The sequence below is a fragment of the Schistocerca cancellata genome, chromosome 5 (assembly GCF_023864275.1).
Source record: "Schistocerca cancellata isolate TAMUIC-IGC-003103 chromosome 5, iqSchCanc2.1, whole genome shotgun sequence".
In the NCBI taxonomy this organism is placed as follows: Eukaryota; Metazoa; Arthropoda; class Insecta; order Orthoptera; family Acrididae; genus Schistocerca; species Schistocerca cancellata.
This window is the reverse complement of record NC_064630.1, coordinates 648,460,291-648,488,284: the sequence shown is the minus strand read 5'-3', so window position 1 is coordinate 648,488,284 and position 27,994 is coordinate 648,460,291. Positions and strand designations below refer to the sequence as shown.

At 39.6% G+C, this 27,994-nt stretch overlaps 1 protein-coding gene and 1 pseudogene across 2 annotated transcripts in view; both read left to right on the top strand.

Moving 5' to 3' along the window:
* Nucleotides 1–27,994, top strand: part of LOC126187677 (transmembrane protein 245) — a 246,221-nt gene that overhangs the window by 114,442 nt on the left and 103,785 nt on the right. For both annotated transcript variants that reach the window (XR_007537772.1, XM_049928911.1), the window contains exon 8: nucleotides 12,048–12,243. Coding sequence is in view for 1 of the 2 variants with exons in the window: in XM_049928911.1 (XP_049784868.1) it covers nucleotides 12,048–12,243 (196 nt within the window). In the remaining variant the exon portion in view is untranslated. The remainder of the gene's footprint in view (nucleotides 1–12,047; nucleotides 12,244–27,994) is intronic.
* On the top strand, nucleotides 8,007–8,126 carry LOC126189806 (U2 spliceosomal RNA; annotated as a pseudogene).

Sequence of the window (27,994 nt, the reverse complement as noted above, 5' to 3'; positions counted from 1 at the left end):
ATTGCCAGACAGAAATCCTTATTCATGTCTTAGTGTTGCAGAATCTCTTAATTAACTAGGGCCTGTTTGATACCATCAAATGCTGTCTTGCAGTCATCAGTCCAGTGCCAGTGAGCATTTTTTCTCAATTGGCATAATGGCACATCGTTATTTAGTTGCTGCACTGGCACAGAGTGCCTAAAAATTGTGGCAAGTCCTAAAAATGCTTTTAATTGCCTCTTGGACTTAGGGAATGGAAACATTTTAATTGCATCCATCTCTCCTGACTCAGTTACAGTTCCATTGGGTGAAATTATATGCCCAAGGAACTTCATAGTTTGCATCCAAATTTGGACTTTTTTAAGTTAATTGTGATGCCAGCATTCACAAACTTAATTAGTACCTTCTCAGTAACTTCCACATGCTCTTTCCAAGTAGTGTGGCAATAAGTAAGTTATCGCCCCCAAGCCACAGATTGCAGCATCCATTGCCAGACAGAAATCATTATTCATGTCTTGGTGTTGCAGAATCTCTGAATTAACTAGGGCCTTTTATAGAAGTTTCACCCCCAATCTGGTGTCAAGTGCAGCAATAAATACACCCAGACTTACATGAGATCAAAAGGTAACACCTTAAACTGGTAACTATGTCCAGCAAGTATGAAAGCTGTATACTTTTTCAGTGATCATGACAGTGAAATCTGCCTGTAGGATGAATGCATGTCGGTCGAGGTAAGGTATTTCATTCTCTAAAACTTTTGAATCTGTTCTTCTAAGTTTTCCGCTCTAGTCTGAACTGGGATAATGACTTTTTTTATGTCCCTGTGTTGAGTACTAGGTGAATGCTTCAATCTACTTTTGTAATAGCCACAGATGGACTGCTGTAAGGTGAGAATGATGATTCTGTTACATCTCAAGCCAATAGCTGTCTTCTCTCCCTAATGACAATTTCTTTTTGGGTCCAAATGGTTCAAAAATGGCTCTGAGCACTATGGGACTCAACTGCTGTGGTCATAAGTCCCCGAGAACGTAGAACTACTTAAACCTAAGTAACCTAAGGACGTCACACACATCCATGCCCGAGGCAGGATTCGAACCTGCGACCGTAGCGGTCGTGCGGTTCCAGACTGTTGCGCCTTGAACCGCTCGGCCACTCCGGCCGGCTTTTGGGTCCACTGCACTGAGTGGGCAGCACAACAGTAGGTCTGATGCTCGTAAACATGCATGTCATATATGCATCCAAGGATAACACCAGGTTTTTCTGAAAAAACGGCTTCATGTTGGTGCAACAGCTGTGAAAGTTCTTGCTGCTGTGCTGGACTTCGATAGTCAAATTCAGATACTTTGGATTCAATCAAATTGGCAGTTTGCAGTGTTTCTTGAATGTGATTCATTTCAATCTCACAATAACCCTTCTTAGATTGATTATTGCCTATTCATAATGTGTTCAGTTGGATACACCGTACTCAAAATGCACGACAAAACTTGCAATGAGTATATATGGTTTTATCCACTTCCAGTGCTAATTTTTTTCCCTGGTCTATCAGGCTGAAAAGCCCACATGAGAGGTCAATCTGTGCATCCCTCATGCACATAATATCCCATCCCAGGAAAACGGGGACTGATAACACAGGGTAAAACTGATTCTGCACCACAGGATTTGTAAATCAATTTCAGGTAATTTTGGTCTAATGAATACAAAAAATAATAATAATAATAATAATAATAATAATAATAATAATAATTTTTTGTTGAATTGACTCTACTTTTGAGATAAAGGCAATCCATTTGTAATGGAAATTAAATTAAAAAAAGAGGAGAATATTTTTAAAGCATTTATTTTAAGGTTATCAGATGATTTCAAACAAACAAATTGCTATAAATGACATGAAGAATAATATAAATTAATTGTAACAATAACAACATATCAGTACGAAGTAAAAAAAAAAACATTTTGTATGGGATTTTCCTCAGTGTTTTTGGTCCGGACAGTCCCTATCTTGAAGTCCTGGTGGATATGTTCCTATTGTTCTTTGCTGTAATCGTCCAAGTTGTCAGGAAATTTATCTAAATGACTGTGCAAAAATTGCAATTTGGCACTCATATTAGCTCCTAGTTTTGGGAAATTGTGGAGCATTTTTTACACTATTTTGGAATATTCTTCAGCTTTGTGATTCCACAAAAAATTTTGACAACTGATGTGAAGCTTGTTCATGCTTCCAATTCAACTTGAGTCACATGGTTTGTGAACTCATCAATGTTTGGAAGAGTACAGATTCGTGGCCTACCAAAAATGTCTGCTTTTAACTTTTCTATAGACAGGGAAATGATTGACAAATATATTTGAAGTGATCACCATTCATATCTAAAGCTTTAAAAACTGTTTTATAAACCCAAGTATAATATGTAGTGGCAGAGGAATGATTTTTTCCTGATTGACCAATAGTTAATGGATGATGTTATCTTGTCCTATAGTCAAGTTCATTCTTGGTGGCCAGTCTTTCCTGCAACAATGTTCATTTTTCGCACGACTGTTCCAGAGACAAAGAAAACAGTGTATCCATTTTGCTGACCCAATAAAAAATTCACAAATTTTAAATCTACACAATCTGACCACTGATGTTGATGAAATGAACTTTTCTCTAGAACAAGTTTAACATTTTGATATACACAGTAACACACATTTAAAACATTTTTTTTTTTCCATTGTGCTATCTGAGTCACTAGTCTCTTGGATTGTTTGCTTGAAGACCCATTAAATTTAAAAGCCCAGAAACACTACTACAGTATATTTCATCAAAATGTGGGAGAATATTGCATTCTCTAGTTCAATAAGATGTTATTGATACATGAGGCTGAAGGCAATGTTTTTCTTTTAGTCTTGTCATATGAACATCAGCTGATTTTTTAGATAAATTTAAATCTCAAATAAAATTGTTTAGCTGACCCTGAGAAAATCCTTGCAGTGCTGGACCGCATTCTTTGAATTCACTTCCACTATTGCTTTTATTCTGACACTCTAACATTTTGACATCATCACAGCCGTCGCCTGATAAGGAAGTAAAATATTCGTATTGGAAAATCTTCACAGTGCAAGATTGATGGCCTAGCGGATTCTATATTTGGGTAAACCCAAGAGTGCTTCTTTTATCAACTCATATCTTTTACATTAACAGCATGAAAGTAGCAATCATCGATTTGGTTTCTTGGCTCTGTCCATATCATCGGCATTCCAAACAGAAGCCCTTTTCACATCCATGACTCCAATATTGAAGTGACTCCACGCAAGTTTTACAAACATTGTGTGGGGCCCAACATTTATCTTGTTGTCCAGGTTGTTTTCCAAAATATCTAAATTGTTTACCAGAATATGCCTGATAGCTTTATTTTACAAAATCATTTATATTCCGTCATTGCTTTTCTTGACAATATTTACCATGTACATAGCAGAAATGGTCGGAGTTATTAACACAAGACTTCCGTGAAGAACTCATACTTTCTGTAACGAAAACACCCAAACAGGACAGTATCACGATTGTAGAAAAATTTTAACAAATGATTTACACAAGAAGCTTACACGGCGCTCTCTGTGAAAAGCAGAGATAGTTAACATAGTTTGCCAAATGCGCACAAGGTGCCATCTGTTCGATTCCTCTCATAGTTACCAATACAAAGGCACTAGGCTATGTTGAGTCACACAGTATAGTTACCTTACTTCAAAAAAGACACGGTAATAAGGGTAGATCAGAAAAAAAGGTTTATTTTTTATAGAACAGTTTATCATGAGAACTAGAGTTTATTCAAGCAAAATAATTTACAGGCTAAGTACTTTGTCATCAAATGTATCTAAATGGACTCCATAAACTTCTTACATAAAAGAAATTTTTTTTTGTTCCTCTGTGTAATTTATTTACCAATGGAAAAGGGCATACTGTTGTACCTTTTCCGAATACCACTTCGGCCTCCACTTGGTGCTTAATTATTTGACCTGTTGCACCGAAGGCTCCAACTCCTTTACAGTTTTGCACTGGTAACATGGGTAGCCTTTTAATGTGATTCACACGTCTAAAGAAATTGCTATCCTTAACTTTAACCAATGCTGCGGTATCGATTACCAGTTGTAATTGAATGAAATTTATACTGCAGCAGCTTGGACTTTCTTTACACTTTCCTTCTGATAATTACAGGTTGCATCAAACAGTTTATGTCTGAGGTCTTGCCCGTCGTTATACCTTAGCGTGTTCAGAACACTGTGCTGTGTGCCTTCGCCCTGTGTTGAGACTGCCTGCCAAAGACTTATAGGGGTTGTCATACTTTCATATTTGTGAAGGTTTACTCTGAATGTTATCAGTCATCTCCACAAGATGTACAGTATGTTGTGGTGTTTGATTTTGAGTATTTTGGTGCAAAGGCTGCCAGTGCGACTGATTTCCTGCATCAGGCATAGGAATCACATAACTTGATGTAATGGTTCTTTCTGAGGTTGTTGCCCCGAATCAGGGTTCCAGCCAGTGGATCCTGGGTTCGGCCTAGACCCGGTAGAGGGTCACAAGTTTTTATTTCTGTTTAAATTAAAGCTATTGTCATTTCATCTTTTGGTATTAGAATTGTTGTAGTTACTCTGGTAGCTGCCATTGTTGGGACTACCAAACTGTGACCTACCCTTACTGTTTGTACTGCTATTTGAATCTTGGTTATAGTAGCCATTATTTTTGTTACCATTGCTACTCGGTCTGAAACCATTTCCCTTTGATTACTATCACCTTGATGGTTGTTGTGGTTCCTGCCACTCTCTCCATTATTATGATTTGCCACATTATTCTCTCTCGAATTCTTCACATCCTCCTGTGTGACGTCTAAAGAACTGACTACAGAAAGAAAATGTTCCAAATCTGTATCGGGCACCTGAACTAGGTTATCTCCAGTAGAGACTGGTATGCATGCTTTAGTATTCGTAAAACATCCCTGTGTGATATCAGCTTGTCCCTGTGTCATGTCATATTCAAGTATTATCTTCTAAGATTCTCCTGCTTAGGGTTACATATCTCTGGGCTACATACAAGTTTCCTTAACTGCTCTTCCATAGAACTTGACAAGAAACACCCTAAAACCATTTTTCAAATTCTGCAAAGGTGTTAACAACTTTCAGCAACATGGAGTACCTACAATGAGGCATCTCCCATTATGTGTGAAATTACGAATTGAATCTTTTGCCACTCGGTCCACAAATGAGGCAAAACACTATTAAAGTTCCTAATAAAAACTACAGGATGAATTGTTTTCTTATGTTTGTTAAACATCTGAAACTGCTGGTACTTCATTAAGCTTTCTTCCTGCATTAGACTGGTCAATATTGGCATGGCTGGTTCTGTTCCAGTCATACTCTGTTCACTTTTGGCAAATGTGGGCTAATTTGGCCCTCGTCTCCATGAAACATGGATTCGAATCTTGATTGTGGCAAAGATTGTTCCCTTTCTGTAATACAGGATGAGATACATTCATTTGCTCAAACATTTTATTACTTCTTACATCATGTTCAGGTTATCTGACATTACTTGTGTCCCATTTTCGCTATGCTGAAAACTTGTTTTGCAAACCTTGGCAGGTCTCGCTCTTGCCAAAGGGTGCTTTGATAGCTGCACCTCCTCCTTAATGATTTCTCTCGTACCTTTTTAATCTCATCCAGAAATGTTTCTGACATCTGCACTCAGCTGAACCACAGTCTGTGGTAAATCTTTGCAACTAGTTTGCAAAACACTGATCTCGCTAGGAATACTAGCTAAATCTTCCCTGATACTTTCAGCAAGAGCTGCCGCAAGTATCAAGTATGTGATGATTTAACCTTGTAAATCGTACTTCGTCACAACTAGCTAAAGCTTCATTGAACAGTCATATAACCTCTTTCTCCCTAAGAATTTGTTTTTGCTCTCACTCCTCCTCTAAAACTCTTGTTTTTATTTTCATTGTTTTCAAAAATTTGTGAGAAGTTGCCTTTCTCTGATCGCCTGTCTTTCCTCTCATTCCTTGTCTAAAACATTTTGTTTTCCTCTCACTGTTTTTCAGAATTGGCAAAAAATTGCTTTTCGCTTATTGCCTATCTTTCCTCTTGTTCCTTCTCACACAATTCCAGCATGTTGACTAAATCATTTTCTGGTTTTATTATCGGCAAGGGATCACTTGTTGCTGCCCCTGCCTCATAATGTCTACCACATTACTGCAATGTAACACCGTAGGTACACTTTCACTGTTAAGAATCCAGTGTGACTAAAGATATACTATGTATTTTTTGTTTCTTGTGTATAGGATTCAGAATTCATTCCATCATATACAGTCTTGGGATTCTGTACTTGGAATTACTTCCACATACGCTTTATCTTCCCATTTTGTGCTAACCATTTCATTGTACTAATGTAACACGGTACACACGAACACACAGTGATGCACAGCTTAAATGTGAAGACACACAAATACACAGAAAAATTGGCCAGGTGTCAGCAGAAAATTATTCCTAACAGTTGACAATTACGTAGCAGCTGATACCTAGGTGCAGTTATAGCATCAGTTGTTTGTAAATTCTTAACACAAATCGATAACTAGCAGCATGTCCTGCAGACTCACTGATGTGCAACCTGAAAACACACGACATGCACACAGTTCCTTACCTTTTGTAGACTCTGGATCTATTCTTGTCATATAGTTATTATAACTGTTGTTTCTGGGTAATTCTCATATATTACGTTTCTCCCTCAGTATATTTTTCATCGGTATATGAAAGAGAAATTACACTTGTATTAATATGAAAAAAAAAAGACAGCTATCAAGCAATGGAAAATCCAGGATGGAATGTAACAATATTATGAGAAGAAAAGTTGCTACACACCATATAGTGGAAATGCTGAGTCGCAAATAGGCACAACAAAAAGTCTCACAATTATAGCTTTCAGCCATTAAGGCCTTCATCAACAACACACACACACACACACACACACACACACACACACAAAAAATGCAACTCGCACACACAACTCAGTTGTTTGTAACGAGTCGTGTGTGTGTGAGTTGTGTTTGTGATGCACGTGTGTGTGTGTGTGGGAGGGGGGGGGGGGGGGCAGCGGGGGCACGTGCGAGCGTGTGTGTGTCTATTGTTGCCAAAGGCCTTAACGGCCGAAAACTATAATTGTAAGAATCTTTTTGTTGGGCCTAACTGCGACTCAGCATCTCCGCTGTATGAAAAAAGACAGCTACATATATATACATTTTACTTAACTAAATACAAATATTGTAAAATGGAGGCCCATATTGTAGGTGGCAATTTAATTCTAAAAAGGATTTTACTAATGTAATAATATGAAGTGATATTTGTTGTACAGTTTAACATTATTTGCAGATGTGGGCTTTTATACACGAAGTGCCAGTAGTTTATGCCTGCATTGTTATAAGAGAGATAGAATTACAACACTGTTATATGAATTCCTAATAATGCAATATTGCTTATCTCACAGCAGGGATTTTCAAAAGAATAGCTAGGAATGATCTAAGTGAGATGTTGCCCTCTTCACATAAAAGCAGTTTTTCAGCCAAGAGCAAGATGTTCTCTTATTTACAAGGAAAATATGGTCTTTATGTTTGTTGCCGATGTAATGTAGCTTTTGATAAAAGATAAAAATTTTAGTTGCGTCAGTGCTGGAACGTATTTGGCTATTTGCAGTCTGGTGCGCTTAAAACATGCAGAAATTCTGGAAAATTAGAATATTAGTAATAACTTATTGTGAGCAATGACATAGTTTCGCTTGGAATAACTGGCCACTGTGGCCATATAATATTCCAGGAAGGAATGGCTGTCAACAAGAAAATCTCTATCTGACATTAATTCTGCAAATACTCAGAGAGAAGATTTTAATTTTTACACAAATAAAATCACCCATCACTTTAACAATCATAAGTTATCTTTTAAAGATAACAAGCAATGAGGATCCATTAAAACTATGTCAGATGCTGATAACATTGTCTCACCTGAGCAACATTACCACGTGTTCGCGGCCTTTTGGCTAAGATCAAAGTGTGATATCTGTTCTCATCAGCATAATCGCTTGTAAGCTACAATGTTGTCCCACACTAAAATGTGACCTATGATTCTTCAGACCCTTCTTTTTTCAAAGGGTGACGGCTGCGGTAGCCCTTCCTACGCGAAAGTTGTCTGTCGAACTCTGGCCGTCTTTGCAAAAACCTTTATGGCTCTGCGTGGAATTCCGGGGTTAACTTAAGCATTTGCCTCTTTTATCTTGGCTGGACTGTGCCACTGCACTACACATCAACTAAAGATATCCTATTTTCTTGCTAAGATAATTCTTACACCAGCACTATTATTGGTCCGGTATGAGCTGGTGCGTTATGACTCCCTGGCCAATCTGAAAGCACGCTACGGCTCCCAGATGACTCGGCCACCAAACTGGTCCTCTGGCTTGATCTATACCTGAAGTGTAACCTATCCTGTGTTCCTTCCCACTTCTAAGTATTACCTCAAGCCTAAAAAATCTGTCCTTATCAGCTTAATATGTGATACATCCTGCATCACAGGACCAGAATATTAAACTCATTTTTGGCTCATAATAGTTTATGTACCCACTGGTAGTTCGTACACATTCACATTGACATCCAACTATTTCTTTTGGGTTCTTCAATTTCTTATCAAGCAGTATATCATGGTGAATGTCAACAACTTTGAGAAGTTTTGCACAACATCTGCATTACTGAAGGCATCTCAGTTGAGATTTTCAGTTTCAAGTCTAATTTTGTACAGCTACTGTAGGTGAATGAGAAGAATTGTTACATTCTTGTTACAGCTAATGTAAGCACATTGACCTGCTGTGTGTGTCAACGCAGCTTTCTCCCCGAGCAGAGATTACTTTCCAGGTAGCCCTCGTTAATTGAGGAGGAGAGAGAATGTAGATCTGATTCCATATGTGTATTGGTTGATGAAATTTCACCAGTTAACAGTGTGTGTATGGGTAGTGTTAATGTAGGGTGAGACAGTACCATTCCTCATTAGTTAGACAGGGTACTGGAATGAAGTTACCCAGAAAATTGTGCCTTTAATACATGCCATAGGTGTTTGAGTAGGAAGCCTGTGATGTTACATATCATTCCGGAAGAGCGATACAGTACCCTACATCTAACTTTTTGGTGGATGATGCTTGTGAACAATAAAAGGTTATAATGAATTAGAATCTAGGAGAATGTAACTATTGTGTTATGTATTCTGCATTTGATGAGTATGGCAAGGGGCTCTGTGTATGTACAAGGTGGGAAGGCGATCTTTATGTCCGTACTCTGTGCACCATCGACTCAGTTTGGAGTTGCGTGGCAAGCCTGGACTAAATGTCCCAGCCTAATAATGATGGGAACGATGTGAAAAGAAACAGCAGAAGATAGTAATTTTGATTCATGTCATTCATATGTCAGATCTGTACAGAGAAGTTCATGTAATGTTCTTGAAGTACAAAAGATTTATTATGAAAATTGGACTGTGCTTTTTTTTAAGAGTACATTGCATATGTGTCTGAAGAAACTCTCTGTATTTATTTCAAAGAATTTGATTCTGTGTTAAGCAATATGACCTCCAGCGTTATTCCAGATATCAATATAAGGCAAAGAAGCAGTCATAAAATTCACACGCCCAGAACTACAGTGAGCTAAGTAATATTCAATACATGTCGCTCACCTGAAAGTCAGTGCTTTGAGAAGTGTACATACTCAGTGTAGGGAACATTACAAGCTTCAGATGTTGACAAACCAAACAAAGAGATGTTCTCAGACGACGTAAATGACAACAAAAATAAGTTAGCAGGAATGTCAAGTTTTTTGTGTTCGTGAAAGATGAAAATGTCTATGATTTGTTACGTGGGTGGGAGGGGGTGGCAGCAGAAAGGGCAACCAGTCACTCCTTAACATTAACCTTGCCAAATCCGTCTCTAACCATACCGACCCTGCGCAGACGCAGGATAAAGGCATTAGGAAAAGAAGAAGAAGATACTTTCTCAGTTTCTCATAATAAAATCACTCAGTCATAAGAAAGCAGAGGTAGGGTCTAGTTTAATGAGAAAGAAATACAAGACTTGGTATGTAGTGTCATGAATGTTAGTAGCCATCTGATCAAATGTAGCCAGACAACCCTATGTGATATGGAAGTGACCACTAGATGTCACAAGAGGCAGACATGCCAGAATAAAAGGAGGTGGGGAATATTGTGTCATCAGTGGAGAAGCAGTAACAGCAGAATGGGTCTCACAGAAGAGCATGGCATCTTCAATGTGGACTGGTCACCTGAGTAACAAATCCATCAGGTACATTTCAGCCTTTCGAGTGTTGACTAATGTGATTGTGAATTGGAAATGTGAATGGGTAACCACAATTAAACCAAGACCAGGCAGACCACGTGTACTGGCTGACAGAGACTGTGAAGCATTCCGGAGGGTGGTTAGAGAAAATCACACAAAACCAGTGGAAGGAATTAGTTGTGATTCCAGAGTAGTAGCAGCTGTCCAGCTAGCGCAATCTCTGTGCGTAGGGAGTTAAAAAAAAAGGGCTAAGTTATCAGTCTGATGGAAGGATTTGGGTGTGATGAATGCCTGGAGAATATTACCTGCCCTCCTGTGTAGTGCCAACAGTGAAGGGAGAAGGTGGTGTTGTGTTATAGGGGTATGTCTCGTGGGTAGGGTGTGGTCCACTTACTGTGCTAAAGAAAACACTAAATACAGAAGGATGTGAACACACTTCACAGCAGTTTGTACTGTGTACAGTAGAGAAACTGTTTGAAGATGTTGATTGATGCTCGCTGTCATAAAGCAGCATCTGTGAGGCAACGGTTTGTGGACAGTAACTTTCCTGAAATATACTGTTCTGCCCAGAGTCCTGGCCTGAACTCAATGGGACACCTTAGGGATGAGTAAAACATTGACTTCGCTCTACACCCTAGTGTCCAACATCATTACCTTCTCTGGTCTCGGTACTTGAGGAAGAATGGGTTGCTACTCCTCCACAGACATTGAAAAACCTGACTGAAATTGTGACCAGCAGACTTCAAACATTCATAAAGGTGAAGGGTGGAGACACCCCATATTAATGTCTCTAGTAAATTTCTGGATACATTTGATCAGATAGTGTATTTGGTGGGAAGGTATGCTGTTGGATGAGGCCAAGAGGTTGAAAGATAGCTGGGCTATATGCTATATTTGCATGAGAGTGCTTGGGGAACTATGGGTGGACAACAATTTGGAGGTAGCCACAGTCAATTGTTGCTTGTTGTGACAATGTGTAAGTAGCTTAGTGGATTGAACATAAGGGACAGACGATTTTTTCTGTGTGATACGTGACACCAGATGGTGAAGAAAGAGATTGATTCTGCTTAGAATGCAGAATGGTCCATTGCAGGACTGAATCATATCCAGAAATGTATATAAGCTTTAAAACTGTTGGAATTTTGAAACAGAAAAGCAGTGAAGATAGTTTGTTACAGGACTGTTAAGTAAAGAGAGGCAACCTTCAAGACCTGTACCAAATGTTGATAGCAAAAAATAATTAAATTTTATTTATTGGGTGAGAATAAGATCTGCTACCAATCACAGATGAAGATGATTTATTTAAAATGTGGCCAGTTCTGGGTTTGTGCCCATCTTCAGGTGATTATACATTAGTTTTCATTTTTCCACGGTCAGTGTTTGAGTTTAATGTAGCTGGAGTGTCCAAATCATAATTGCAATTTTTTTTTTTTTTTTTTTTTTTTTTTATAAACTCATTTTTAAGGGGGGATGGGTGGCAAATGTGCACTTACAATTTTGATACTCCAGCTACATTGAAATCACTGAATATGGGAATATGAACATGAGTGTATAATCATCTCAAACTAGGCACAAGCCCGAAACAGGTCTTGTTTTAAATAAATTACCTTCAACTCTTGAGTGGAGCCGGATCTCATTGTTCACCTTATAAAGGAACTATCACAAACTTCAACACATTCAATATTGATACAATTCATTTCATTTATTCTTTTTCTTTCGTTTTGTGCTTTAGGTCAAAGGCTGGTTGAAGGATGTGGAGCCCCAGAAAGGAGCCCAATTGGAAAGCCAGTTTCTTGAACTGTGGGACAGGACATACCAGGCATGGATGAGCTCTGGAACAGAAGCTTCATTTGTTGGGCCAACTGTGTCAACTGGGGCAATTACCATGTCTTGGGAAAGTGTGATGGACAGTGTTCATAAGGTTCCAGGTATGGTTGTGGTTTATCTTGATATTATTTCTTCACTAAATAGCCTTTCCATTGCACATGGTATTTTGTTTAGATGTTGCTTTCTACCAGAGCAACACTGTGAAGTATTTAACATACAGAGGTCATTTCAAAAGCCCTGCACACTGTGCACGCGCATCTCTCACAGTGGCTTAATGAAGTTGAAATTCATGTCACTGTCAGATATGTGTTTACTGGTTCATGTGAGTAATTCAAGTTTTAAAATGGAAGCTGCAATCGAGTCAGGTCGGAATATACACAGTGACAAGTGTTCCTACATTAAAATTGAATCCATATGTGGAAAGAACCCAACAGAAATTTATAATGCTTTGAGAGAAGAGTGTGGGAATAGTGTAGTGGGTCATAGCACTGTATCATGGTGGTCTGCTCGTTTCTGTGACAAAGCTTGGTTAAGCATTGAGGACAACCCCAGAAGTGGAAGGCCATCAGCTGGGACAGACACACCTCTGACAGTTTGAGAGAGGATTGGCGAAAAACACATGAGGAAATTGTGTTTGGAACCAGAATGTCTGTCGCTTCAGTTCACAGAATGAAGGCTGAAAAGTTAAAGATGAGAAAAGTTGCTACCAGATGGGTTCTGCAAGATCTGAGTGAAGAGCAGGAAGCAAGTTGCAAAAGGATCACAGAAGAATAGCTTCAATGTTATTGAACAGAAAGAGCACATTTCTGAAAAGGATTGTTGCACTTCATGAAAACTGGGTGCAAGATTTTGAGTCGGAACTGAACTCTCGATAGTTGTCACAATGGAAAAATTCCGACTCTCCACACCTGGAAAACTTCTTTTGCCAACAAGCAAAGGTGAAACTGATGATCTTTGCATAAGACATGAATGGTGTCACAGCTACAAATGAGACCCTAGGGGACATCTACAACAGGCGCATACCACAAACTGTTCTGCAAAATGTTTTGCACCCAAAAATTCGTCAAAGAAAGCCCGACATACTAGCAGCTGATGTTTCCATTTTGCACGATAATGCAAGACCGCATATTGGTCTACCAATGAGAGAAAAGCATGACAAATATAAACGGGAAATACTTCCCCACCCTCCATACAGTCAAGATATGAGCCCACCATATTTTGATTTGTTTCCCAAAGTAAATCACTCTGTAGTAAATGTTTTGATACAGTGGATGAAGCTTCCAGTGAGGTGACCCAAGTCAGTAGACAGCTCAAAAATGAAGGTGTCCTATCCAGAATACAGAAGTTGCCAAAATGTCGGGGAGCTGTCATGAGCAAGAATGGAGATGATTGTGAAAACCTCTAAAGGTATTTTGTAAAATAACTCATTTTCTTCATTTCTATCGTACAGCATGGAGAACTTTTGAAAGTTCTCTCATATTATCATATTTATTTGCCTATTAATTCATGTTCTGAACTTGAACTTGCCCAGAAATTCCCCATGTTTCTTCAGTATGGTGTACTGGCTGACATGCTTTAGTCTTTTCTTATGTCTGCTTGACACTCTGCACCCGTCTCATGGCCCCATGTGATATTCTTTATGTAATTAAACACTTCACAGTTTTGAGAAATCTTCAAATATCTGTTTGTTTCCCAATTTGACTTACGGTTCCTAAGCAAAGGGTTAGAATTGTTTCCAGAATATTTATTGGGTCTTAGAGTGAAAGACCTCTTAGCCTTCTTTGTTATTTCTCTTTGTAGTAAAAACATTCCTTCACCAGAGGCCATTAGTAACACCTTATGATCATAAGCTCCATAGTTACATCTGCAATCATCATTATGTGTAAGAATGGAATGTTGTGGATTGTCTGGAGCAGGGTTATTGACTTAATCACCAAGATCATGAAATTGGTATAAATCTTTTATGAGAACCGCTCACACTCATGAAGAGCTTCACTATGATTGGTTGCTTGGTTATTGAGGAAAAAAGCATTAGTGTGCAACCTCTAGGGCACATGCTGCACCGTGTGACAGAGCCAGTGAATTTTTTCCATCTCTTATGTTTTTCTGTTCCCAAGAAATAATCTTATTTTCTAAGTTTTATCTTGTGTTTGATATATTTGCTTAATGATACATAGCACTTACCTAAAAACTTCTGATTTTTAATTTTGACTTAATTTCTCTGGTACTTATTTCTCAAGTTATTGTTTCAACTGTTCTGATATCATTTGTTTAGTTATTTTTCATTAGAATGCTGTTAATTAAAAGTTACATTTAATTAAAGTTAGCACTATAATTCGCTACATACAAAAACCTATGAGATAATCAATCAGCTAGTTCCGTAAAGTAAACCTACACCATTTGAAAGTTAAAGAATACCTCTTTTTTTATATTATTATCTAAAATGTATTACCTTCCACAGTAATTAACATCAAAGTTAATAAACAGTACCATTTTCTATTGCAGATTTGATTACAAGCGCTGTTAGACTCTGAACTTGGACTACATTCTTTTGTTACTTTATTTTTTCTGTACAAAATGACCTACAGTGTTGATTGATTAACTTATTAATTAATAATGTCATGTAATTTGCTATGAACAATGGGGTTCATATTATAGAAGGAAAATAGTGTCCATGTATTTTTCTAAATTTGTAACATTTTCTGTAGTCCAAAATCTGATTGGTTTTTGTAGTTCATCAGCTCCAGGCTAGCCATTTTTCAAAGTTTTTTGTAGTTTCAAATTAACTGTGTGTTCCTGTGCCCATCATCACCAAAAATTGGCAGTCCATGGTTGGAAAGTAAAGGGCTAATGTCTATGCCAGAGTTGCTTACATTGTTGCCTCCATTCTTTTGATGGACTAACTTGAATGAATCTCTAGTATGTAATTGTCTTTGACAGGAACGGGACACAGTTTTAATCTGCCAGGAAGTTTCATATCAGCCCACACTCCGCTGTAGAGTGGAAATTTCATTCTAGAAACATCCCCTAGGCTGTGGCTAAGCCGTGTCTCCACAATATCCTTTCTTCCAGGAGTGCTAGTTCTGCAAGGTGCGCAGGATAGCTTCTGTGAAGTTTGGAAGGTAGGAGACGAGGTACTGGCGGAATTAAAGCTGTGAGGACGGGACGTGAGTCGTGCTTGGGTAGCTCAGTTGGTAGAGCACTTGCCCACGAAAGGCAAAGGTCCCGAGTTTGAGTCTCAGTTTGGCAAACAGTTTTAATCTGCCAGGAAGTTACATATCAGCACACAATCCGCTGTAGTATGAAAATTTCATTCTAGATAGATCTGTATACATTGGCCTGCGGTGTCCCAAGGTTCCGTCTGCTTTCCTTCGTACCAAAACATCAAGAAAAGGTAAAGTACCATCTTTTCCACTTGCATTGTGAAGTTCATGTTCAGATGGTTCGAATTTAAATGCTGAAGAAACATAGGTAGAGTATCAAGGCCATGTGACCACACCACAAATGTGTCATCCACATAACCGCAGGAAACAAGGGTTTGAAAGTGGCTGACTGAAGTGCTTTTTTTTTCAAAGTCCTCCATAAAATAAATGGGCACCACAGGAGACTGAGGGCTTCCCATGGCAACACTTTACCCTTCTTTAAAATATTGGTCATGAAATGAGAAGTATGCTGAAGTAAGCACCTGTTTAAATAATGCTACTATGTCCTCCTCAAACTTGTTGCTAATGAGCCCTAAAGAGTACTGCAAGGGCACCTTTGTAAATAGACGCAACAACAAAACTTACTAAGAGATCCAATGATTGCAATCTTAAGAGTTTTGAGGCAATCTATGAAATCCTCAGAGTTTCGAATATGATAGTCACAATTGCCTGTGAGAGGTCCCAATAGTGATGTCAGATATTTAGCAACAAAATAAGTAGGTGCTCCTACATTACTTACAATGGTACAGAGAGGCACCCCATTCTTATGGATCTTGAGTAGGCCATAGACTCTAGGAGAAACTGCAGCCTGTTAAGGCAAACCCTTGGTGTCTTGTTCTGGAAGCGAACTTTTCCTGATGACTTGCAAAGTCTTTCTTTGGGTCCTACCTGTCGGATCACTTTTTAATCCACTGTATGCAGGATGGTCGGGCAGTTTGTATCTCTTGCTATTATATTCTGTGCATGAGAGAAGTGCAGTAGCATTTTCTTTGTCAGCAGGTAAGATTATGATGTCTTGGTCTCCTTTCAGTTCTCATAGAGCATTTCTTTCAGCTAAGGTGATGTTAAAGTTGGACTTATTAGGTGGAGCTTGAGTCAAGATGCGGCATGTGTCACGCCTAATCTCTTCGGCAGCATCCATAGGAAGTTTCGAAACAGTCTGTTCTGTTCCACTAATCACGTCTCAGATGAGAATGGTCACTGGTGTAGGTGCAAAATTTAGGTGATTTCTAGCACCAAAACTGTGGCATTGTCCAAAGTCATCTCCTTGTCTTCACGCATTTGGGCCTCAAGTTGATCGTATTTTGTCATTTGATGAACTTTAGCTTGTCGTTCAGTCCAGTCAGCCAGCGCCCAAGTGGCACTATCAACCCAGCCCCAGGATACCGCTGAAAGGTTCTCTGAAATTTTCGGATGGAGTGATAGTAATTGTCTGGAGACCAAGCACAATTCCAGTTTGACAATTTATGTCTCAAGAGAGGTAGATTGTTAAGCACCCTTGCATTTTTACTGAGGTGCTGGCAACAAGCAAATCATTCCTACATTTGTTAAATTTAAAAATTATACGAACTCTGTGGCCGCTGTTAGAAATAAAATGATGGGTGAGTGCAGCACTTGAGAGAGAAAGGGTGCACCATACACGTCAAGAATTGTGGAAGTCTTGCACGCTGCACCTACATACTTACTGTCTAATAGCCCATGTCACTTGGCAGCAGACCATATTGCAATGCTGTAAAAATTGTTATGTCATGCATTTGTTACTAGTTTCTATCTGTAGACTTGTTATTAAAATTATGCTGGTTGCTCTTCCCAGTTTACTGTAGTAATTGAGTATTTCAAACCAATGAAAATTTTATGAATAAACATTATCAACTTTTTAAAAAAGTTTTATTTAAAAACCAAAAATATTTTGCACTGCTGCTATGACAAATTTATATAAAAGTGTTTTTTTCCAGGTGTAAGTTAGTAAGGAAGGAAGATTAGAAAAAAACCTGTTGTCCCTGAGGTCAAACAAATAAGAAAAAATACTGGTTATTCAGAACTAAAGTACTGATTTCAGTTTTGACCAGTCGGTTTTTCCCATCCCTAACCTGAAGTGCCCTCCACTGCACACGATTGGGTGGCTTGTGGAGTGTGATGTGGATGTAAATGAAGTGAGGCACATCAAGTTGGGCAGCATATAGCTCTCCTATCCCATCAATGTCAGGGCTACCTGTGAAAGTGACCACATTCCAGAAATCCAACAGGATATCCAGTTCATCTTCAAATCCTTAGACCCATCCCAGAACTTCTGCCCTGAGTCTCTTTCTCTTCTCACTTCTACCACTCCCTGCACTCCTATCCTGTAGATGCTTCGTAAAGCACATAAACCGAACTACCCACTGAGAGAATCTCTGCTCTTGTAGACAAACACCTTCAACCTATTCCCTGTAAACTTCCCTTCTACACAAAAGACACTTACCAATTCCTCCACAAAGTGTCTACTGTTGCTGGTCCTTTACAAAATGACGTCCTGCTCATCGCTGTTGATGCCACCTCCTAAATGCTCATGGCCTTGTTGCTAGTGAACACTACCTTTCCCGATGCCCAACTGACTCCAAACGTACAACCTCTTCCTGGCCCCATGACCAACTATACCTTCAGCCACAATTACTTCTCCTTTGAAGGCATGACCTAGAAACAAATTCATGGTTCAGCAATGGTCACCCACAAGGCACTGTCTGATCCCGACATATTAATCGGCCATCTAGAGGAGTCCTTTCTCTAACAACCCAGAATCCAAAACCCCTCACCTGATGTAGATTTATTGATAACATCTTTGTGATATGGGCTGAGGGTGAGAACATCCTATCCACATTCTTCCAGAAGCTCAACACCCTCTCCCTCATTCACTTCACCTAGTCTTCAACCCAACAAGCTACCTTCCTTGATGTTGACTTCCACCTAAAGTATGGCTACATCAGTACTTCCATCCGTGTGAAACCTACCAACCACGAGCAGTATCTCCGCTCTGACAGCTGCCATCCATTCCAAACCAAAACGTCCCTTCCATACGGCCTAGCTACCTGTGATCATTGCATCTGTAGTGATGAGCAGTCTGTCTTCATTAATATAGCAAAGATATCATTGGGGCCTTCACAGACCAAAATTACCCTCTCAACCCTGTACAGAAACAGCTCTCCTGTATCTTGGCTCTCCAGTCATCTACCACCTCCTTAATACCCACAAAGAAGCACAATCTATATTGTGACTCAGTACCTCCCAGGACTAGAGCAACTGAATTGCTTGTCTGCCAGGGTTTCGACTACCTCTCGTTGTGCCCTGAAATGTGGAATATCCTGCCCATTATCCTTCTCACCCCTCAATGTTATTCTGCAACCCACAAAAACTACGCAATGTCCTTGTCCATCCCAACTCCATCCTTCCAAACCCCTTGCCCCATGGCTTGTATGCCTAGTTGCGAGACATATCCCATATATCCTCCCACCAACACCTAATCCAGTCTGATCACAGGCATCCTCTATCCCATCAAATCTGGGGCTACCTGTGAAAGCAGCCATGTAATCTACAAACTAAGCTGCAGCCACTGTGCTGCTTTCTACGTGGGATGACAACTAACAGACTGTTGATCTGCATGAATGACAACTGACAAACCCGACCTAGTCCCCAGCACACTCCAACATCTTCCCCTGTCCCCACTCTGCTATCCTCCCCCCCCCCCCTTCCCCCCAATTGCTTTCTCCTTATAGCCACCACCCATGCCAAATAGCTGCTCCTATGAGGTGCAGTTGCTGCCCACAATCCGGCCAAGCAGCTGGAGACAGTGGTTTTGTGTGTGTGTGTGTGTGTGTGTGTGTGTGTGTGTGTGTGTGTGTGTGTGTGTGTTTTCTGTTTCAGAAGAAGGCCATTTGGGTGAAAGTTTACCGTATTTTACTGGTCATAAGACTCTATGGACATAAGACGCATTTTAATTTTTAAGTAGTTTCTTAAAATATAACATTTTTACCATGTTTGTTACTAAATCGCAACACCAGACTAAAAAGAATTCCTAGTTTATAAGACCGAACTGACCTTTAAAATCCTGAAAATCATCATCTGAAATTTTTTTCTTCTTTCTTTTCGTTGTCCTCTTCATATATAAGATGGTCTTCACTGCTATCGAGAGCGCTACTTACGCTGCACTTTTTGAAAGATTTAACCATAATGTCTTCTCTCACTCTAGACCATGACTGTTTTATCCACAGACACACTTGTTTGATTGTAGGTTGTTTTAAAGCTCCCTTTGACATGAATTCATGTTGGGATTCATCCATCATCATCAATTTGTTCCATTCCTCCTCTGATGTATCTACACTTTAAGTGGTTTATTTATCAAGACATCAAGAGGTTGCAGTTGTGAAGTACATCCTCCCAGAATAACAGCAAGCTCTCTGTTTCAATTTCTCTTTCACAGCATTGTTGAAATGACTACTAAACTGATAGAACACAAGAAAAGAACTCTTGTTCAATAAGTCACCACTCTTTTCTCCCACACTCTGTTAATCCATAATGCCATAGTAGCTCATTCAACTAACCCCTGTCATGTACATGAACAACAGCAGCAGGCAGTATTTCAGAAGATTTGGACATTGTTTTGTGCTTGAAAATGATCATTGGGTTAAGTTTAGTGCCGCCAGCACAACATGAAAGAACAACAGTGTAGTGCATTTTTGCAAGTCCACTTGTTTTTATAATTGCAATTTTATCACATTTCATGGCAACAGTTCTGTTACTCGGCACATGAAATATCAGAGGAGTTTCATCCATATTCGATATTTGGCTTAGCTCCACACCAGTTTTCTTTCGATGTTGAATAGTAAGGCAATAGAAAGATAATATTTTCTCTTCATACTCTTGTGGCATTTTCTGAGACATTTTGGGTTTTGGTTGGCATGTTAAGTCCATTATACTTCATAAAACTGTAGCTCCAACCAACTCTACCCTTAAAGTCTCTTAAGTTCCACTGTAGCGCTAGCTTATGAGTGTGCATTTGAATCATTTTTGTATTAATTCCAGTGCCATTTTGCCGGTGTCATTGAATCCATTTCAGTACATCATTTTCTAGTTTTTGCCATTTTGCATACAGTCCTCTGTTTGCACATTTAGTTCTCCTCATTTTTTTCAGTTCTTCTTTACTAGCCAGCCAATCATGAATGGTTTTTCCTCTTGGTGGAGGGCCTAAATGCCACCCAGCTGCTCTGTTTCTGTGTTGTTCTGCATATGCTATTACTTTCAATTTATAGTCTGCATCATATGTGAATCCTTTTTATTTTTCCGTTATGAAACTAACTACTAACAAAAATATTGTACTGTTACCGATAACACAAATCACTCTCAATTCAAGTTCACTGGAACCATAGACTGCAACGACACGTTGTAGGCAAGACAGGTTTGTGATGGGAGGATGGGAGGGAGAGAAGATGCATCAGAATTTTGGAGGCAATTTTTCAAAGAAAAAAGTGCTTCTTATATACTGCAACTCAACATTTCCTCTATATGGTGAGTAGCAATCTGTCCCTTTCTCAATTCCATCTTGGATTTTCCATTGTTCAAAATCTTGATATCTCATACTAAAGAAAGACTCCTGAATTTCTACAGTGGTATTGAAGAAAACTGTCTTGGTAAATGTATTTTTTTTAACTTAACAATCAGGCAAACTCCAGCATTGTAGGCCATCATCAAAAGTAGAACGGAAGTTTGTGCTTCATTTCTAACAAGGAAGGAACATACAATCACCAAAATGCATAAAATTGCTGCATTTTGTTGCTTCAGCATGTAAGTATGGAGTGCGGACAAATCTTGTCATCTGTAGTTTTGTAAATGGCAAAATATTTCCAACTGGCATTTTCTGTGACTTAGTAAAAGCATTTTATTGTGCAGTTCTTAATGTTATACAAGAGAAGCTCAAATACACTCCTGGAAATGGAAAAAAGAACAGATTGACACCGGTGTGTCAGACCCACCATACTTGCTCCGGACACTGCGAGAGGGCTGTACAAGCAATGAATGATCACACGCACGCCACAGCGGACACACCAGGAACCGCGGTGTTGGCCGTCGAATGGCGCTAGCTGCGCAGCATTTGTGCACCGCCGCCGTCAGTGTCAGCCAGTTTGCCGTGGCATACGGAGCTCCATCGCAGTCTTTAACACTGGTAGCATGCCGCGACAGCGTGGACGTGAACCGTATGTGCAGTTGACGGACTTTGAGCGAGGGCATATAGTGGGCATGCGGGAGGCCGGGTGGACGTACCGCCGAATTGCTCAACACGTGGGGCGTGAAGTCTCCACAGTACATCGATGTTGTCGCCAGTGGTCGGCGGAAGGTGCACGTGCCCGTCGACCTGGGACCAGACCGCAGCGACGCACGGATGCACGCCAAGACCGTAGGATCCTACGCAGTGCCGTAGGGGACCTCACCGCCACTTCCCAGCAAATTAGGGACACTGTTGCTCCTGGGGTATCGGCGAGGACCATTTGCAACCGTCTCCATGAAGCTGGGCTACGGTCCCGCACACCGTTAGGCCGTCTTCCGCTCACGCCCCAACATCGTGCAGCCCGCCTCCAGTGGTGTCGCGACAGGCGTGAATGGAGGGACGAATGGAGACGTGTCGTCTTCAGTGATGAGAGTCGCTTCTGCCTTGGTGCCAATGATGGTCGTATGCGTGTTTGGCGCCGTGCAGGTGAGCGCCACAATCAGGACTGCATACGACCGAGGCACACAGGGCCAGCACCTGGCATCATGGTGTGGGGAGCGATCTCCTACACTGGCCGTACACCACTGGTGATCGTCGAGGGGACACTGAATAGTGCACGGTACATCCAAACCGTCATCGAACCCATCGTTCTACCATTCCTAGACCGGCAAGGGAACTTGCTGTTCCAACAGGACAATGCACGTCCGCATGTATCCCGTGCCACCCAACGTGCTCTAGAAAGTGTAAGTCAACTACCCTGGCCAGCAAGATCTCCGGATCTGTCCCCCATTGAGCATGTTTGGGACTGGATGAAGCGTCGTCTCACGCGGTCTGCACGTCCAGCACGAACGCTGGTCCAACTGAGGCGCCAGGTGGAAATGGCATGGCAAGCCGTTCCACAGGACTACATCCAGCATTTCTATGATCGTCTCCATGGGAGAATAGCAGCCTGCATTGCTGTGAAAGGTGGATATACACTGTACTAGTGCCGACATTGTGCATGCTCTGTTGCCTGTGTCTATGTGCCTGTGGTTCTGTCAGTGTGATCATGTGATGTATCTGACCCCAGGAATGTGTCAATAAAGTTTCCCCTTCCTGGGACAATGAATTCACGGTGTTCTTATTTCAATTTCCAGGAGTGTATTATGGTATTAGACGTCATGCTGGTAAGTGGTTCTTCATCCTATCTAACTTCAAGAATGCAGCCTGTCTCTTGAGAAAGCCGGAGATTAATGCAACAAAAGAGCATCTGCAGAGTGGGGAATAATCATTACAAATGTACCACATGGATTGTTATTAAGTCTTCTCTTGTACTTTTTGTATGTGAATGATCTGCTTTCATACACTGAACAGCCAAAGAAACTAGTACTTGCATGCATATTCAAATACAGGGATATGTAAACAGACAGAATATGGTGCTGCAGTCTGCAATGCCTATAGAAGACATCACGTGCCTGTCGCAGTTGTTACATTGATTACTGCTGCTACAATGGCAAGTTATAAAGATTTAAGCAAGTTTGAATGTTGTTTTGTAGTCAGCACACAAGCGATGGGACATAGCATTTCCGAGGTAGCAGTGAAGTGGGGATTTTCCCGTACGGGCATTTGATGAGTGCACTGTGAATATCAGAAATCTGGTAAAACATCAAATCGCTGTGACTGGAAAAAAAATCCTGCAATAATGGGACTAACAACAACTGAAGAGAATTGTTCAACATGACAGAAGTGCAACCCTTCTGCAAATTGCTGCAGATATCAGTGCCAGACCATCAACAACTGTTAGTGTGCAAACCATTCAACGAAACATCATCGATATGGGCTTTCAGAGCCAAAGGCCCACTCATGAACCCTTAATGACTGCACGACACAAAGCTTTACACCTCACCTGGGCCCATCAACACCGAAATTGGACTGTTGATGACTGGAAACATGTTGCCTGATCGGACGAGGCTTGTTTCAAATGGTATCAAGCAGATGGACGTGCATGGGTATAGAGACAACCTCATGAATCCATAGACCCTACGTGTCAGCAGGAGCTGCTCAAGTTGGTGGAGGCTCTGTAAAGGTGTGAGTTGTGTGCAGTTGGAGTGATATGGGACCCCTGATATGTCTGGATACGACTCTGACAGGTGACATGTATGTAAGCTTCCTGTCTGATCACTTGCATCCATTCATGTCCATTGTGCACTCTGATGGACTTGAGCAATTCCAGCAGGACAGTTTGACACCCCACACATCCAGAATCACTACAGAGTGGCTCCAGGAACACTCTTCTGAGTTTAAACACTTCCGATGGCCAACAAACTCCCTAGCCATGAACATTATTGAGCATATGTGGGATGCCTTGCAATGTGTTGTCCAGAGAGATCTCCACCCCATCTTACTCTTACAGATTTATGGACAGCCCTGCAGTGTCCATGGTGTCAATCCCCTCCAGCACTACTTAAGACATAGTCAAGTCCATGCCACATTGTGTTGCGTCACTTCTGCGTGCTTGCGGGGGCCATACACGATATTAGGCAAGTCTGCCAGTTTCTTTGGCTCTTCAACGTATATCCAAGAACCTAAAATAATTTTCTTCACTGATGGTGCAGGTATTATCCAGTCTAATGGAGATATTCAACATTTCCAAAAAGTTAATAAAATTTTCTTGACTATTATTAAGTAGTCCTCTACAATAACATCAAACAGTGCACATGCAATTCTGTAATGTACAAGGCCTTACCATGCTGTTAGAAATAATGCACAAGGGAAAATTGATAGGTGAAACAGAATATTTTAAATTCTTGGTTGTTCGTTGATAAGAATGTGAGCTGAAATCACATTGCAGATGTTTTTAAATGTGTAGCCTCTACAAGTTTTGCATTAAGGGGTTACCCCATATCTGATTTTCACTCACTAATGTTGTACATCATCTTATTCAGGGCCAACATGTTATTGAGGAAGAATGTATTCATTGCACAGAAAAGTGTAATTCAGGTAATCAGTGTTGTTAAAGCTAAAATGCTTAGTAAACAACTCTTCAAGCAGCGAACCTTCCTGACAACAGACTTAAAGCACATTTTCTGCCATATGTAGTGTAAAAGACCGTCACTTAATGTTCAGCATGTTGCCACATTTTTTACCAAGATACAGGGTATTCTGTGAGTGTTTGTAAGCTTATCGCTTCCATGGTGTAGTAAGGGATCACAGTTAAGATCCATGTAACTTATAAATAACTATCTAAAGCATTCACATTTTTGTGAACTGCTTTTCTTATATCACTATTATGTGCCCAGGTCAGAATATATCAGACAGTTGATAGCATGAGGACCAAGATCTCCTTATTAGGTATAACCAGACATCTATTCCATTAAACTTATGATGTATGTAGTGTATACTAAATTAATTAACCAGTGATATGATAAAATATTATGATTTAAATAAGACAGGTCAGAATCAAAACTAACTTAATTTAATAAGAAATTTTCATTGTATATACATAATTATATTTTCGTTTTTTCACAGCGCTTGCTTATACACTGTATTTGTAGTTTTATTGTTTTGGCTAGAAATAAACAAATTAACTTGTGAGCATGCGACATACAATTAGCCATGTGAAAACCATGATTCCTGTAAGTTATCGTCACAACATCAAAATGTTTCGCCCTGTGCTTTGCAGATTGACATACTGTAAGCAGACTTTACTGGAAATCACAGTTGCCTTAAACTGAAGGGCAGTCCAGTTGTCATTAAAGATATTTACTGTATAAATATCTTTGGCTTTTTTTCCTTTGCCAGTCATTGTACTGGCTTCGATAATGATGATCTACAGTTGCTTGATGCAGAATCTTGCACCATCTCACATTTTTGGCAAATTCAAATTCCACTGTAAAATGACTAGTGAACCAAATTTCTATTTGAGGCAGGGTAGCAGCATTCCTGGAACATGTGTTCTCTTAAAATTATTCCGTTCATGACCCCATACAAATAATAAATGGTTGCGAAAACACACTTGATCTCTTAGCAACAGATAATCCAGAGCTAATAATGAGTATCAAAACAGGTACAGGATTGTCATAGCGAGATTGAGTATTGCAACCCCCAAATCCTCCAAAAATAAATGGAAAATATGCCTATTCAAAAAAGCAGATAAAAATTTCCTTGACACCTTCTGAAGAGAAAATCTCCACACTTCCAAATTATCAATGTATGTGTTGACCGGGTGTGGCTTGAATTCAAAGAATTAGTGTCAACAGCAATTGAATGATTTGTACCAAATGAATTAACAAACAGCAGAGCTGATCCCCTATGGTACACAAAATGGGTCAAAACACTGTTGCTTAAACAATAAAGACAGCATGCCAAATTTAAATGAATGCAAAATCTCCAAGATTGGCGATCTTTTACAGAAGCTCGAACTATAGCATGGACTTCAATGCAAGATTATTATAATAGTTTCCACAATGAAACTCTGTCTCAAAACCTGACAGAAAATCCAGAGAGATGGTCATATGTAAAGTGTGCTGGTGGCAAGACAAAATCAATGCCTTCCCTGCGCAATAGCAATGGAAATACTATCAATGACAGTGCTGCCAAAACAGAATTACTAAACACAGCCTTCCAAATTCCTTCACCAAAGATGACGAAGTAAATATTGTAGAATTCGAATCAAGAGCAACACCCAACATGGATAACTTAGATTTAGATATCCTCTGAGTAGTGACGAAACTTAAAACACTCAAAAAAGTCTTCTGGTATACCAATTAGGTTTCTTTCAAAGTATGCTGATGCAATAGCTCCATACTTAACAATCATATACAACTGCATATCCATACCCAAAGACTGGAAAGTTGCAGAAGTCACACCAATATTCAAGAAAGGTTATAGGAGTAGTCTACTAAATTACAGGCCCATATCATTAACATCAATATGCGACAATAATTTGGAGCATATATTGGGTTCGAACATTATGAGTTACCTTGAAGAGGACGGTCTATTGTCACACAGTCAACAAGGGTTTAGAAAACATCATTCTTGTGGAACACAAATAGCTATTTCTGCACGTGAAGTGCTGAGTGCTATTGACAAGGGATTTCAAATTGATTCCGTATTTCTAGTTTTTCAGAAAGCTTTTGACTCTGTACCACAAGTGGCTTGTAGTGAAAGAGCTTCCTTATGGAATATCGTCTCAGTTACGTGACTGGATTCGTGATTTCCTTTGAGAGAGGTCACAGTTTGTAGTAACTGACGAAAAGTTCCGATTTCTGGTGTTCCCCAAGGTAGTGTTATAGGCCCTCTGCTGTGTCTTACCAATATTGTCACTGACACGATATGAATTTGGGTTGGGCATCATTAAAACAAAGGTGTTTTTCGTTGTGGCGGAATCTACTCACACAATTTCAATCACCAATTTTCTCCTATGAAAAGGAAAATATTTTGTTGATGCCAATCTTCATAGGGAGAAATGATAATCATAATAAAATAAGAGAAATCAGAGCTCGCACGGAAAGATTTAGGTATTTGGTTTTTCTGCACGCTGTTCGAGATTGGAATAATAGAGAATTATTGTGACGGTGGTTCGACGAACCCTCTGCAAGGCACTTCAGTGTGATTTGTGGAATATCCATGTAGATGTAGATTTAGGTGTAGATACAGATTCAAAAATTCGGTAGTAAAATGCGCAGTTTCTTACACTTTGATATTTTATGTGTAACAACTACTTTGAAAGATAAATTTATAAATGGTAGTAAAGATAAATTTATAAATGGGAGTAAATTGTTAGCAGTAAGTAATAAAAGTAAAAAAGTTTTATAGTCACATGGATAAAATTCTAAGAAAACAACTGAATACAAAAAAGAAAAAAATGGTATTTTTTCATTTGATCCTTGATTACTATTAAAATGTGACTGATGGAAACACACTGAGCTGCAAGTAATATGAATTATCAGAATTTGGTATGTTTGATTTAGATGTTCTACAAAATTCAGATATATTTGAGTTCATAAACTGAAGAAATATCGCGAGAATTTCGTCTTACATATTTTCAGGTATGTAAAACTAAAATTTTGCTCACCTTATTATTTCAGCACACTCCCCAACCTCTTCTGATCAACCTTATTTTCTCAAAATTTGCTGTTACTACTGGAAATTAATAAGAGTAAAAATCCAACACCCAACTCTCAAAATTAATGCAAGGCTTCTCATTAACAGCATTTTGAATACTCTTATTTACAATAACTGTGCATTACAAAGTTGTTGCACTATGCAGAACATCACAAAAACATGGTTAAGGACAATTGAATATAAATAACCAGTTTTCTATTGGCCCTGGGATGTCATGGGCATTGTCATGGCCACTCTTCCTCTATAGTGCCCAGTACCCACTATATCTCCAACAAGAACACCCTAAAACCTGGAATAAATCATTCAGCC